The 13,786-nt window shown below is 37.2% G+C and overlaps 2 protein-coding genes across 3 annotated transcripts in view; one reads left to right on the top strand and one right to left on the bottom strand.

The window, feature by feature from the left end:
* ABCC4 (ATP binding cassette subfamily C member 4) overlaps positions 1 to 13,786 on the bottom strand; it is a 1,253,378-nt gene that overhangs the window by 518,903 nt on the left and 720,689 nt on the right. The window lies entirely within an intron of this gene.
* Positions 1 to 13,786, top strand: part of GPC6 (glypican 6) — a 731,757-nt gene that overhangs the window by 400,111 nt on the left and 317,860 nt on the right. Inside the window, exon 3 of the mRNA XM_052664785.1 lies at positions 2,371 to 2,762. Coding sequence (XP_052520745.1) covers positions 2,371 to 2,762 — 392 coding nt within the window. The remainder of the gene's footprint in view (positions 1 to 2,370; positions 2,763 to 13,786) is intronic.

Raw genomic sequence — 13,786 nt, 5'->3', positions numbered from 1 at the left:
AGCTGTCAGCAACTGAAACTCTTATGCTTCACTGTGACAGACTTACACAATCTTTCCAGATGAATAGTGCAATTCTCAGCATAGCTATGGATTGGAGGAGCCAACATTTAAATCTCTTAGAGCAGCCCTGTGGTATACACATTGTAATGGGAGAGAATTTGAGGGGTCTAGATTCACTGCTTTTGTGATTGTCTTTCACAACTGCCATTCAATTGCACTGGTCTAAAATCTTGGATTGAGTCTTAAATTCTCAGCCATCTTCTTGTCTTCCACAATGTATGAGTAGACAGCTAGATGTATTCAGCAATAGAGACAGCATTTATTATTTTTTAGAAGGAGAAATGCTGCCTGTGTAAAATAGTAGTCAGTGATTCAGACGACAAGGATATCAATATGTCGGGGGGGAGGTGAAAAACAATTTTGTTTTGTTTTTGTTTTTCTCTAAAACTGAATTGTCAGAATTAGTGGGCAATTTGGAAAAACAGCAGAGAACACCTCTGAAGTGTGTATTGTGGACCTCAAGTTGCTCTATTTGGCAACAGAGGAGAACAAGGTTTGGGGTTTTCGGGGGGGATTTTGTTTGTTTGTTTCCCTACATAAACTTTTTGGTGAAGCATATTCTTTTCCAGAAAGAATTTATGCCATCTAAGAAGCTATGATTTTGATGACAGCTTAGACATTGATACACTTCTTAGAATGTATTTTCCCTTTAATGAGTGCTTTGATGTACTGAGTGTGTTTTCAGTGTTCCATGTATGCATTTTTCATGATAACTCTTTTGCAGTTATCTAGGAGATCAAAGACTGCAATTCTGCACTGTTTCTGCCAAAAGGGAGTTGTTCCTTTCTCACAGAGTCTGTGCAGCCACTGTGTTTGGAAGTCAGCTTTCAAGTGATCTCTGTTGTACATCTTCATATTTAGTGCATACTTTTTCTTTGGTGCTCTTAATTGTTATTGTGTCTTTAGCACTGAAATGATTCTGCATTTTCATGAGTCTTTGTAGCCACAACAGGGCTATTTATCAAAAGAGTATTCACATTATAACATTAGCCAAAACTATAAGAATCCAGCGTGTCCCTGCAGAGAGCACACACAGATGTGTCTATGGGCAACCACCACGTATTTAGAATCTGGCATCCTAGAGCTGGCTGCGTGATGACTCCTGCATATGTGTGAATCATTTCATAGCAGCAAATATACGTGTTTTGCCAAGGCTGTTGCCATCTCTTCCATGCTGTCTGCAATGCCCCATTTACAGACCACAGCAATCACTGACCCCTTTTCCAAAGGAGATTTAAGAAGGCTGACAAATGGACTCTGTAGGAAGATGGGATCTTCTATAAAACAAAAGCAGCAGTGTTTGCTTTTGTCAGATATGTTTAAAAAATGACTATAATCTCAGTGGCTTCCTTGGGAAAACTTAAGCAACATACAGCAGATAAAGGATATTAGCAAAAGAGATGATTGCACATTTCCAGTGTACAAGGAGAGAATTCAGGGATCTCTACTGTGATTGGTATCCCATGGGCTCATTTCCCAGTAATAATAAATTCCAGAAATCAAAACTTAGAAACAGATAATGGTACAGGCCTGAGTAGAGGAGATGCACAAAAGTAGTAAAGTATGAAATGCATTTAAAAACATAAAGTCTGCTACTCCAATACAACTAACACAAATTGAAATTAGTAGTCTGACACAGATGGTAGAAGGTTCTGGTAAAGTACTTCAATGGAGTAATAGATTATTGAAAATGCTAACATTTTCTTAGCATTTCCTAACCAAATAATACTTTTAATGGATATTCTGCTCATTTCCAGCATTCAAGAATATTTGCAAATTAATTTTCTGTTTTATTTCTAGAGCGTTCCTCTATATTGTAACAACTTCATCTTAATAGAACATATCATTGTCTAGTTATTTTAAAATTTTTACAATTTCAGTACTGTCATCATATTAATGACTTGACATTTAGTATACCAGAATTAGTATACTGGCTGTGAAAGATTTTGCAAGAGTTTGGGATATCTGCATTAAATAGTAAGTGGAGAGGAAATGGAGGGAAATGGAGGTATGCTCATTGAAATTATTTAAGGGTATTTTTGGTGTTCAGTGTTACAGTGCTACATCTTTCTACCTTCTTGGGAAATCTGGGATATGCTTTGTTTTTATTTGCCTCTACACACACACACACACAAAAAAAAAAAAAAGCAAAAAAAGCTATTTCTTATCTAAATAGATTAATTTGAATAGCGAAGTGTAGTGACAACATATTAGGACAAGCCTTACGAATGTTTACATAGGAATGCAATCAAGAAACCCTTTATGCTTTACTAATATCTCCTTGTTAATGTCTCCTTGTTTACTTTGCAGAATTTTTCCGAGAACTTCTTGAGAACGCTGAAAGGTCCTTAAATGATATGTTCGTACGGACATACGGCACACTGTATATGCAGAACTCAGAGGTGTTCCAGGATCTCTTCACAGAACTGAAGCGTTATTACACGGGAGGCAATGTGAACTTGGAGGAAATGCTGAATGATTTCTGGGCTCGGCTGCTGGAGAGGATGTTCCAGCTCATAAACCCCCAGTATCATTTCACTGAGGACTACTTGGAGTGTGTAAGCAAGTATACAGACCAGCTGAAACCATTTGGAGATGTACCCAGGAAGCTGAAGGTTCAAGTGACTAGAGCATTCATTGCTGCACGGACCTTTGTTCAGGGGCTGACAGTAGGCAGAGAGGTTGCAAACAGAGTATCCAAGGTAATCTGAAATCAGAGTTTCTTAAGTTTGAATTTGTTTCAAATTAATAGACAATCAAAATATGATTATGCTTGTTTGTTTTTTTTTTTTAATATTGTGTTGATTTTTTGGGTTTATGCGTGTGTGTGTGCTGGTAGGCACATATTGAGTATGCAGGTAGAGATAACAGTTGTATTTCATTCCTTCTGGAGATATTATGGCAATACTGACTGGAAATCATTTCCCTGTGCTTGAGACGCAAGGAAATATTGATATACATCAATTTTATATCACATCATTAGTAATTCAAAACCAGCAACATATATAAAAGATTATGGTTATGATCAGAATTAAATTGCTTCAAGTAAATTTATGCTGCTTCTTTCTAGGACAGCAGAGCCCTCATAGCATTCATTCATCATGCAACTGGGCGGAGGATTTCATTAGAAATGTTTAGTTATGTTCTTGATGAGACCACTACTGACATCTCTGGAACTTGAGCTTTCCCTAAAGACAATTTGACTCACATTTGTGTTAGTTTTAATTATTTATCGATGCAAATATTTATGACAATTTTAGTCCTAGAAGGCTACGTATAATTAAAGCTATGTAATAAAAAAGCAACGCACACACAAAAATAATCCATTGGGTACCAGAAATGTGCCTGAATTACCTTATCTTACATAGTGTTTCAAAATCAGGTATACTTATTTCTGAATTGCTGATCCAATTAGATGTCTGTTCTGGGATCTGGCTATTTCATGGTTCTATATTTACGTAGTTCTGTAGCTTATTAATTCATAACACCAACATAAGATTAAGTTAAGAGGGGAAAAAACAGTAGACGCACAGTTAAATGCCTCCAAATAGGACAAAAGCAGTACTGTTGCTGTAGGAATGGCCTACAGGGAATGGTTACCCATAAAGCAGCAAAGGAACCCACACCAAGTATCATTGGCAGATGATTCTGGTCTGCAAGGAGACAGATTATCTCATGCTTATTAGAAAGTGAGTATCTGACCAGATGGTAAGCTCAGAAAACATTCCAATTTCCTACTTCAGTACATCCATTCCTTCCCCAAGTTCTCATCTCTCAATTATCACTGATTGATCTCTTTCATTAGACGGCTTCTTGGATGTTTTTTTTTGGTTGGTTGGTTGGTTGGCTGGTTGGTTGTTTTTTTGAGTGCTTGTTTTCTGTAAGAAAAATCTTTTTTGCCATTTTGTGTCACAACTTTAAAAGAAAGAACCATCAAGTGCTTAAAAAACAGAATGCACAAATTAAAAACCAATGGTGACCATAATCTTTCAGAAACATATTCATTTTAGAAACGTTTTAGAAACATTTTTAGAATCTTTTCAGTCTGCTTTTCTAACAGCCCAATAACAAGTAAATGGCTCAGCTGGGTGAAGCTGGGAGAAAGAAACTGATATCATCCTTATGAGGCCAAGTATTCAAAGGATGATGGTTTAGTGGGCATGGTGGTGATGGGTTGACAGTGGACTTGATGATCTTAGAGGTGTTTTCCAACCTTAGCGAATATATATTTCCATGATTTTGTGATATTCTGAATTTTGAAGTGTTCAAGTGACATCCGTTATGAAACACTGAAATAACAACTTCAAGACAATAACTGTATACAGGATTTTGATGTTTGCTTTTTGCAATTGCAAGCCTAAGCTATTCCTCTTCATCAAAAGAACTATTTCTCTTCATGTAAATCACAGCAAGAAGGTGAAGTAGAGTGGCAGCTGATATAGCGTCTGATGTGCTCAACATGATGAAGAAACTCTGGCTTCTGAACTTTCCTTATCCTGTATGATGCGATAGTTTGCAATTGCAAATTCAGAAGCTACAGACCAGAGCAAGAAGCAAGAATATGATAGAATTACATGGTCGTTTTGCACTAAGAAGCTGGCAAATGAAACAGATAAACCTGGCTACCTAGCTAAAATTGAACTTTCTTCCTTTCAAGTCTTTCTGGGCTACAGAGTCACTTTTTGTTTTATTTCTAGCACTGCCAATTGTTGCAGTCTTTTCTAAACAATGACAATTAACATGAATTGCCAACTCATCTAGCCTGGTTTGAGGCAGATATGGCTGCTTAGACTCTGTGCACAGAACGCATAAATCTACAGCCCCAGGTTTTCTGTGAACAGCAGAGATGCCCTCGTTGGTCAAGCTTTAAGTGAAAATGCCTAGTTCTGGTATCACTGCTGTCAGTATGAATTAGATCTTGCTGTATTAGCAGGATCAAACTGTAGGAATTAAGCCACGTAAGTAATTAAATGTATGTGTAATTTGTGAATCCCAAACATATTAAGGTGTTAATTGTCTGCTGAAATGTCACTTTCCTTATATATATCTATATAAACATACAGAATATTCAAGTGTCTCCTTTCTCTCATACCCCCAAAAAGGTTTACATATCTCTTGCTGGGTTCTGGGGACATAAAACCTTCCAAGAATAGGGTTTATCACCAAATTGCTAAGTGATTCTAAGATCTTACAATGAGAATCATTAGCTCTGTATTCATAACTGGAGCCTTATCATAGTATCACTTGAAGATGAGACAGCTCAGTAATGTTCCTGATTCATGTGTGTCCATTCATGGGGAGGGACAGGGTGGAGTGTTATTTGTTTGTTTTTTGACATTAAAACAATGATTTTAAATCTTTTGAAATGCTTGATAGTTTGTTCCAGATACATTACAAGTTCTTTGCTTTATGAACAGGTAAAGAGTGAAGCTCTAATAGACTACATTCAGAACACCGTATTTGGTTTTGGGCCCCTACCATGCAAGAAAGGCATTGAGTTCTGTGGAGGCCACCAGTATGGTCAAGACTGGAAAAGCTGCAGTGGGATGACAGAATGTGGGACTGAGACTTGTTCCACCTGGAGGAGAGGTGGCTTCGGGGTCACCTACCAGTTATGCAGGAGATCCAGTGAAACACTTCATAGTAGAGAATGATGGGAAGTGATGGATATGAGCTGAAACAAGAAAGAGCTTCCAACAGGAAGGCAGAGAGGCTGTGCAGTCTCCATCCATGATGGTTTTGTCCAGATTGTATAAAGCTCTCTAATATGACAAGGTCCTGTAGAGTCTGACCTCTAATCTTACCCTGCATTAAACAGCAGGTTAGACTGTTAATAAAATTAACATTTTTACTTAAGTATAAAATATGCTTTGATTGAATCACAGAATTGTAGGGGTTGGAAGGGACCTCCAGAGATCATCGAGTCCAACCCCCCGCCAAAGCAGGTTCTCTACACCAGGTCGCACAGGTAGGCATCCAGGCAGCTCTTGAACATCTCCAGAGAAGGAGACTCCACCACCTCCCTGGGCAGCCTGTTCCAGTGCTCCGTCACCTCACTGTAAAGAAGTTCTTGTGCACATTTGTGCGGAACTTCCTATGCTGCAGTTTCTGGCCTTTTCCCCTTGTCCTGTCTCCACTCACCACTGAAAAGAGTCCAGCCTCACCATTCTGCCCCCCACACCTTAGATACTCATAGACCTGGATCAGATCCCCTCTCAGTCTTCTTTTCTCAAGGCTGAACAGACCCAGTTCACTCAGCCTTTCCTCATAGGAGAGATGCTCCAGGCCCTTCACCATCTTTGTGGCCCTCCGCTGGACTCTTTTCAAAAGATCCCTGTCTTTTGTACTGCGGAGCCCAGAACTGGACGCAGTACTCCAGATGAGGCCTCACCAGGGCAGAGTAGAGGGGGAGGATCACCTCCCTCGACCTGCTGGCCACGCTCTTTTTAATGCGTCTCTTGGCCACAAGGGCACACTGCTGGCTCATGGCCAACCTGTCGTCCACCAGGACACCCAGGTCCTTCTCCGCGAGCTCCCCTCCAGCAGGTCATCCCCCAACCTGTACTGGTGCATGCAATTATTCCTCCCCAGATGCAAGACACTACACTTGCTTTTGTTAAACCTCATCCGTTTTTTTTTCTGCCCAGCTCTCCAGCCTGTCCAGGTCTCTAGACAGTTGTCATTACCCTATTGCTGCTCAGAGCTCTAATTTAATCCCAAACAGACAATTACATATTCACTGGATCTTGCTCTAAAATTAGCTGTCTAGTAACATGAAGTCAACACAGATTATGTCTGCATAGATCTGGGGCCTTAGTTAGTGTTTGCTAGTTTTGCTTTTCTCTAAGCTCTTTCTGAGTGTGTCCACTTTCCACACAATATATACTGGGATAAAGACAAGAAGAATTATTCTTAGTTTGACTTTACTTTTCACACTCACAAATTCATGCTACCAGCAATCAAAGTAGCTTATATACCAGGTATAAAGTGAAGCTTAGCGTAGGGACACCATTAGGAGCAGTTAGTGATTTTGTTAGTGACATCAACATTAAAAATTGGTGACCCAGCCACTAAGAACTTATTTCATTAATGCATTTAAATATGAATTATCATTTATTGCTAAATAAAAAAGAACATTACAATGCTTCTTTCCTCAGCACCTAGCACTGCCTATATGTCTGTCTTCTTTTAAATCAATTAAAAGCATTTTTCCCCTCGAGCTTATTAAATTATGTTGCTATTAGACTTCTTACTATGACCCTGGTGATATATGTGAGCAAAGTGAAGCAAATTCAGTAATACAATTATAAGGTTAAACCCAAGATTAGTAGTGAAGAGCAGTCGCTAGTAATTGCCTGTGATTACTTCTACTCACAAAATGCTAGGCCACTGCTTTTTAAATAAACTGAATCAATATTCTTACAAACTTTGCTTTTCATGCTTTAAAAATAAACATTCAACTCTTTGTGAGAGTTATAAATAAAGGTCAATATTGAATGGCACACTGATTCAGAATGTAATTATTGCAGGGAAGGAGAAAAATATTACATGCTGATAAGTCAGGTAATTAAAAGCCAAAACACATAGGACTTTAATGGTGGAAAATGTGATTTGTGGGGTGTGACAGATAAAGAGCTACGTGACCTGTTTATTTAACATCACTGGCTATAAAGATGAGACTTGCTAAAGTCACAGAGGGAAAAGAGATCTATGATGGATTGTATTTTTTACCAAACTTTTCTTCTTAGATCAAACAATTAATTTAGGAGCAACCAAGATAAGGAAGCATAGCTTTTATGACTGCTTCTGCATCCATTGTTTTAAGGTTTTTCAGTTATTCATTCTTGGAGTTTTGAGTTACTATATCTTTCCAAGAGTAGGATCATACCGTGACATGAATGGACTACATACTTCTTTCACTTCCTGTTGCTTGGCATTCCTTAGCCAGGGATTTCATGAATCAGCATGATTTTCCAGACAAAGACTTCTCAGAGCTCGGAGTTGAGGACTACAGATTAGGGGTCTTGTGCATCTCCTGTATAAGGAAATGCTGAGAGAGCTGGGACTGCTCAGTTGGGGAGAAGAAAAGACTAAGAGAGGACCTTATTAACACTTAGAAATATCTAAAGAATGGAAGTCAAGTGGATGGAACCAGGCTTTTTTTGGTCGTGGTCTGTGACAGAACAAGGCACAAACTGAAACATGGGAAGATAAACTTGAGGAAAATCTTCACTGTGAGGGTGACAGAGCACTGGAATGGGCTGCTCAGAGAAGTTGTAAATCTCCTTCTCTGGAGATATTCAAAACCCACCTGGACAATTTCTAGAGTAATCTAACATGGGGAATCTGCTTTAGTAGGACACGGGGCTAGATGCTCTTCCAAGGTCCTTTTCAATACCTGTGTTTCTATGACTTCTGTGTCATAAAAGGGGTGAATAGTATCTTTACTGAAGTGCTTTGTGGGAAGTGTCTTTTGAACTAAGGTTCTCCAGCTGTTCTACAAATCTTTCCTTCTTTCAAGGAAAGGGACACAAACCAATTTAATATGCAAACATTTCATGGAAAAATAAACAATCACAAATTAGATGCCTTTCAGATGCCTCAGATTTACTGCACGTACACTGATCTATTTTCTACTTTATGTGCACTAGAACATCAGATTAATCCAGAAGGTTAGCTGTAGAAAAAAGACTGATAATGAAACAGTCACTTCAGTGAAAACAAAATGGTTGGCAGTATGTCTGCAAAAACTATGGTCTATGTCATCTTTATTAGAATTGTCAGATATAATCCAGTCTGGCCGACCAATTTCTTAGGTTTTTAAATTTCATTGAGTTAGCTTTGCATTGACCTTATTGACCTGAGTTTAACTCAGTCATCCTGCTCAGTAAAACATTTAGTCTGCTTCAGTATCACTGAATTAGGTCTATCAACCCAGATTATTTCTCAACACATGCCATTTCACGACTCAACATTTGCAGCAGTCCTATCTTCTAGTTGGATTCACAGTACCACTCATAAGCAAACATCTACTGATACATTGATTACAGTGTTTTTGCTCAGTTTGTGCATATTTCTTAGTTGTCTATGGCACATAAGTTGTCCTCCTGTTTAGAGGTTTACTTGAAACTTCTACCTATATTGATTGAAAGTATTTTAGTTTAACATTACCATTTAACACTAAAAGGCAGATTTTATGCACAATTCCTTAGAATTATCATAGCAGTTGTTTTTCCTGCTTGCAAAAGATGTTAATATGGAACCTGCGGAAGCTAAATAGAGAGAAAACAGAACTTTTTCAGAGGAATTCTTAGAATAAACGATTGAGCCTAATATATGTCATGATATACAGACAAGTCATTGCAAAAATAGTGGTGAAGAAGCAAAGATCACCTAAGAGCTTTCTGACACTAGTAGGTTTAGATCTTCTTTGTAATTAACCTTACAGCGGGTTTTAAGTTGCTGTTTTAGAACAGGTGAGTAAAAGAATATTCAAAAGAATCAAATAGAAATAGTAAGGAGATAAAAAGTCTGAACTTTAAGCAATGCAAAGAGATACATATAATCTTTCAATATTCTGACTTTTCTACAGATTGTTTTCATCCTTCTCAAAGGCCACCTGTGGAAGTACTATTTTCCAATTATGATTTGATAAAAGCAATGCATGTTATTTCTCATGTGAGCCTGAAGCGTGTGAAAACTAATAGGTTCTTCTGTCTTTAGTTTTCTACAAAAAACATTAGTCAGTGAAATATCTGATTAACCTAAAACTTATCAGGAATACTAAAAGGACTTTAAATGTACACCTGTTTAAGTGCAACAGTCAGCAAAGTCATCAGCAACAAATTGAAACAGTCAAATTTATGTGAGGCTTGAAAATAATGAAGTCTGCAATCAACTATGTGAATCTAACTACACGTCTAAATTATTCAGAGGTCACAGGAAATTTGTTTAAATTGTCCACTTAGGTCATGCATCTCATAATATCTTACAAAAAAAAGAAAAGTTGATATTAATATCAGAATACAAAATAAAGTATTTCAGGGTCAAGAAGATAAGAATTCTGGTCATCTGTAAAATTGTAAACTTATCTCTATTCTCCATTCCTTGCTTCTTATGAGAACATTTTATACTACAAGCTTGATGAGTTTTTTCTCCGTAATCTTTTCTGAAGATAAAATGTTGCTTTTTTTTTTTTTTTTTAATAAAAAAGTCTCCTTTTTTCATCTTTTGAAAATCTCCAGGAAGAAAGGAAGGATTCATTCCTTGAGTAAAAACAGAATGTGCCAGACAGAATAACCGTAGAGCTTTAAATAAAGTTGGGAAGATTTACTTAATCTCATTTATACATTCATAATGGTTTGCCACCCTTGCACAGCTGGCATACAAGGCTTTGCCATTTCCCAAAACCTCCACATGGTTTCTGCCTGTCAAAAACTTCCCCCTTCTCGAAAATACTTTTGTTTTTAAGACTGCCCAAGATGTTTTGACATTCAGTTATGGTGGAAGTTTAAATTCAGGCCTTTGATTGCAGAAGACAAATCAATTTTACATGCAGTGGATTTATTCAAGAGGCATGTACAGACTCAGATCTTCCCCCCTACTTTTTTTACTACATCTTCCCCCCTATTTTCATTATTGCCAAGAAAAGAAATTGCATTCATACTTGCCTTTTGCACTTTTTCTCCCATTATCATTTTATGCCCAGATGTCAGTATTATCCCTGGACCCAGAACCAACATTTACAGCAGTATTTGGCAAGCTGACAAAGCTAAGCAGGAAATTCTCACTGCCCTGAGTAAGTGTTCCACATGCTGGGTTGTCTTGCCAAAGCATTTACAGTTCTCCCCCCACACACAAAAAAAAGCACTAACCTAGTTGTTCTGTTTCAAATGAATGTTTTATGCATCTAGTTGGTAGAAGGATGCCTTATTTACCAAAGTTGTGGATCTGAGTTTCACAATATTAGCCTTCAATGTTCAAATACAAAAAAAGAGCAAAATTTCAAACTGCATTCTACTCTTCAGCAATTTGCTCGCTCAACTATACTGTCACTCACTCTGATGTTATGGCACATTGTGACATCTGCAATGAACCCTGTTTTTCAGAAATGACCCAAAACAAGTGAATGCATATGGATCTGAGCATTCCCCCTTCTCTGGGGAATGCAGTAACTGATCAGCATCTGTGGTGTCTAAGATATATAAACCCAAGCCAGCTCAGGCAAGGAGCCAGGTCTAGAAAAGCTTTGCAGCTCAAGCAGTTTTTCTTGTAACTCTATGTTGTTCACTGTTGATGCAATGGGTATTTGTGCCAAAACAAATTTGACTTGTATTCACACTGAGATTATCCTTGGATAACGTGTAGCTAGTTTAACAGTTATTCTGGAATCCAAGACAGAGAAAGCTCAAGGCATGCTGCTTTTAGTCCTGGAGATTTTAAGCTAAACTTCAAGGAAGTATCCTGCTACCATGTAGAGTGTAGGAAGACAGAACTGAAGGATGTTCAGGAAGTTCTTAGCAGCACATTCACCACATTAAGATGCAGTTAAGTAGGAAAGATAAACATCTGTGTATCTTTCACCATCTCACATCTGTTCTTAAAAAAAACAATTCACATCTGCTATTAAAGAAAAACATACAGAAACTGTTGGACCACAAGACAAACTGCTTTTAGAATTTTCCACACTGATGAAAATTTCTGAGACTTCTCAGGTTGTTTCCTGTCCAACTGTATGAGGATAAGAAAATCTCTTGATTTTTTTGACTAGCAGTAAGCATTTAAATGTATAGGTATATAGAATATATCAACTGGAAATGAAAGCAAGTCAAATTTTCACTTAAATTAGAATTAAAAGTTGGAGTAAATAATGTTTTCAGATTAATCTATGCTGTATGCAAAATCGTAAACTTCCAAAGAAGTTTATCTTAAGCTACCAGAGAAGCTGGCTGCCAGTTTCTACCACTGTGCATTTATTCTTCCTTCAGTTTTGTTTTAGTCTTTGTTATAGTCTATAGTTACAAGAATTTAAAAAGAAAAAAAGTGTCATAAACTAAACAATCAACAGATGCAATCAAATTCACTGATGATATAAAAAGTGTGAGGCGAAGGGGTTAATGTATATATAAAACCCCAAATGATTAACCAATGTTATTTTTCTTCTGATCCCCAAAAAAACACCTTATATCTATATCTTGTTTTCAGTCAGATTCCTCAAAAATGCTTCTGTGAGAAATATCTTTCAGAGTTGGCTTAGTACTCAATGAGTGCAAATGTACAGTGCATATTTTTATATCCAAAGGTCGACTCTCTATTTAAGGTTAATTCTCTGTCTCCGTTCCTTCCTCCCACTTTTCCTCCTGAATCAGTAAAAAGTTCCACAGCCATTGACTTCAATCTGAACTTGATTAGGATCTGATTGTTCAGATATGTATAAAATCAGATACCAAAGTTTATTAAAGCAAAGTTCTTTGCAATGAGCCTAAGGAACTTACTGTAGGAAAATTACTGCTGAGTAAAATTTGATGGAATAACAAATTATGAGTCCAGAAACGACCATTTAAAGGCATAAGAACAGCACTACCAGTTAACATAGGTAAAATTACTGTAGACTATCAGTATACTCAGTTAAATTCGTATAAAATCGTGATTGGTAAAATTTTGCCTATGCATTGAAGTATATAGGTTCATCTGCCACTACAAATTGTGGAGCACGGTCTCTAATGTTCTAAAGGGCAATTCCCTTGTACTGTGGCAATACATTACAAACAGAAAAGCAGAAAAGATTGTATTCATGAACAAGAACGTGAAAAAAAATTCACTGCTACAGCTGACTTGATAAATTCTTGCTCAGACAAATCTTACAAGATTTGTTTGCTACCTAAGGATCAGTACACACACAACATGTAAAGAAAGCACTGAAAATGGTATATCTATGAAAACTGATTGGCATCCATCATCTGCTTTTCATCTCTTATTCATTTGTAAGAGTTTTACTCTGTAAGTTAAAACATCCTATGAATCATTTTTTTTTAACAATAGCTATATAGAAGCAATACAAAGCATGATCCAAAAGAAGTGTTGACAGAAAAGGAAACTCTGCTAGAGACTAAACTTTTTAAAGTTTTGAACATTTCCCTTTTATCATCGAGTCTGCGGAGATTCACTTCTACAAGGACATTTCTGTAGGCAGTATCAATATAGTATGGAGGTTTATGAGCCAAGATACACATCAAAAAGAATTTTAATAAGCCTTGACAGATATATTTCATTAATAGTGCTGATGTAGTGAGGTAAGACCTATGCAGTGGGGTGTGTAAAGCATTCAGTTATGCTTACTGTTAGCTAAGATATAGCATGGAACAGACTGACATTTGGTAGAAGAAACAAATATGTTGAAGGTTTTTTTTCTTTTTTCATGATCAAATATCTTTCCCTGGCAGATGTGTGTTGCTTCTTAGTAGGAGTATATATCTATCAAAGATTAGCTCTCCAGAAAGTAATGAACTTACTGCTTAATCAAGTTAAGATTTGTTTCAAGATCATTTTCTGTTGATCTGTCTTTAGACAGGCATGCAGAGATTCAGAGTGGTATGCTGGCAATTAAAGCAGTGGAAGAACTCACCATGTTACATTAGAAGTAAATTGTACTGCATACCTTGCCAAGTCAATAGTATTGAGATCCACTTACCTGTGCTTAGGTTCAAACATACAAACAGAAAGAGAG

Source organism: Tympanuchus pallidicinctus, unplaced genomic scaffold, assembly GCF_026119805.1.
Source record: "Tympanuchus pallidicinctus isolate F22 unplaced genomic scaffold, pur_lepc_1.0 scaffold6, whole genome shotgun sequence".
Classification (NCBI taxonomy): Eukaryota; Metazoa; Chordata; class Aves; order Galliformes; family Phasianidae; genus Tympanuchus; species Tympanuchus pallidicinctus.
The sequence above is the reverse complement of the archived record's forward strand: the minus strand, read 5'-3'. Positions and strand labels throughout refer to the sequence as shown.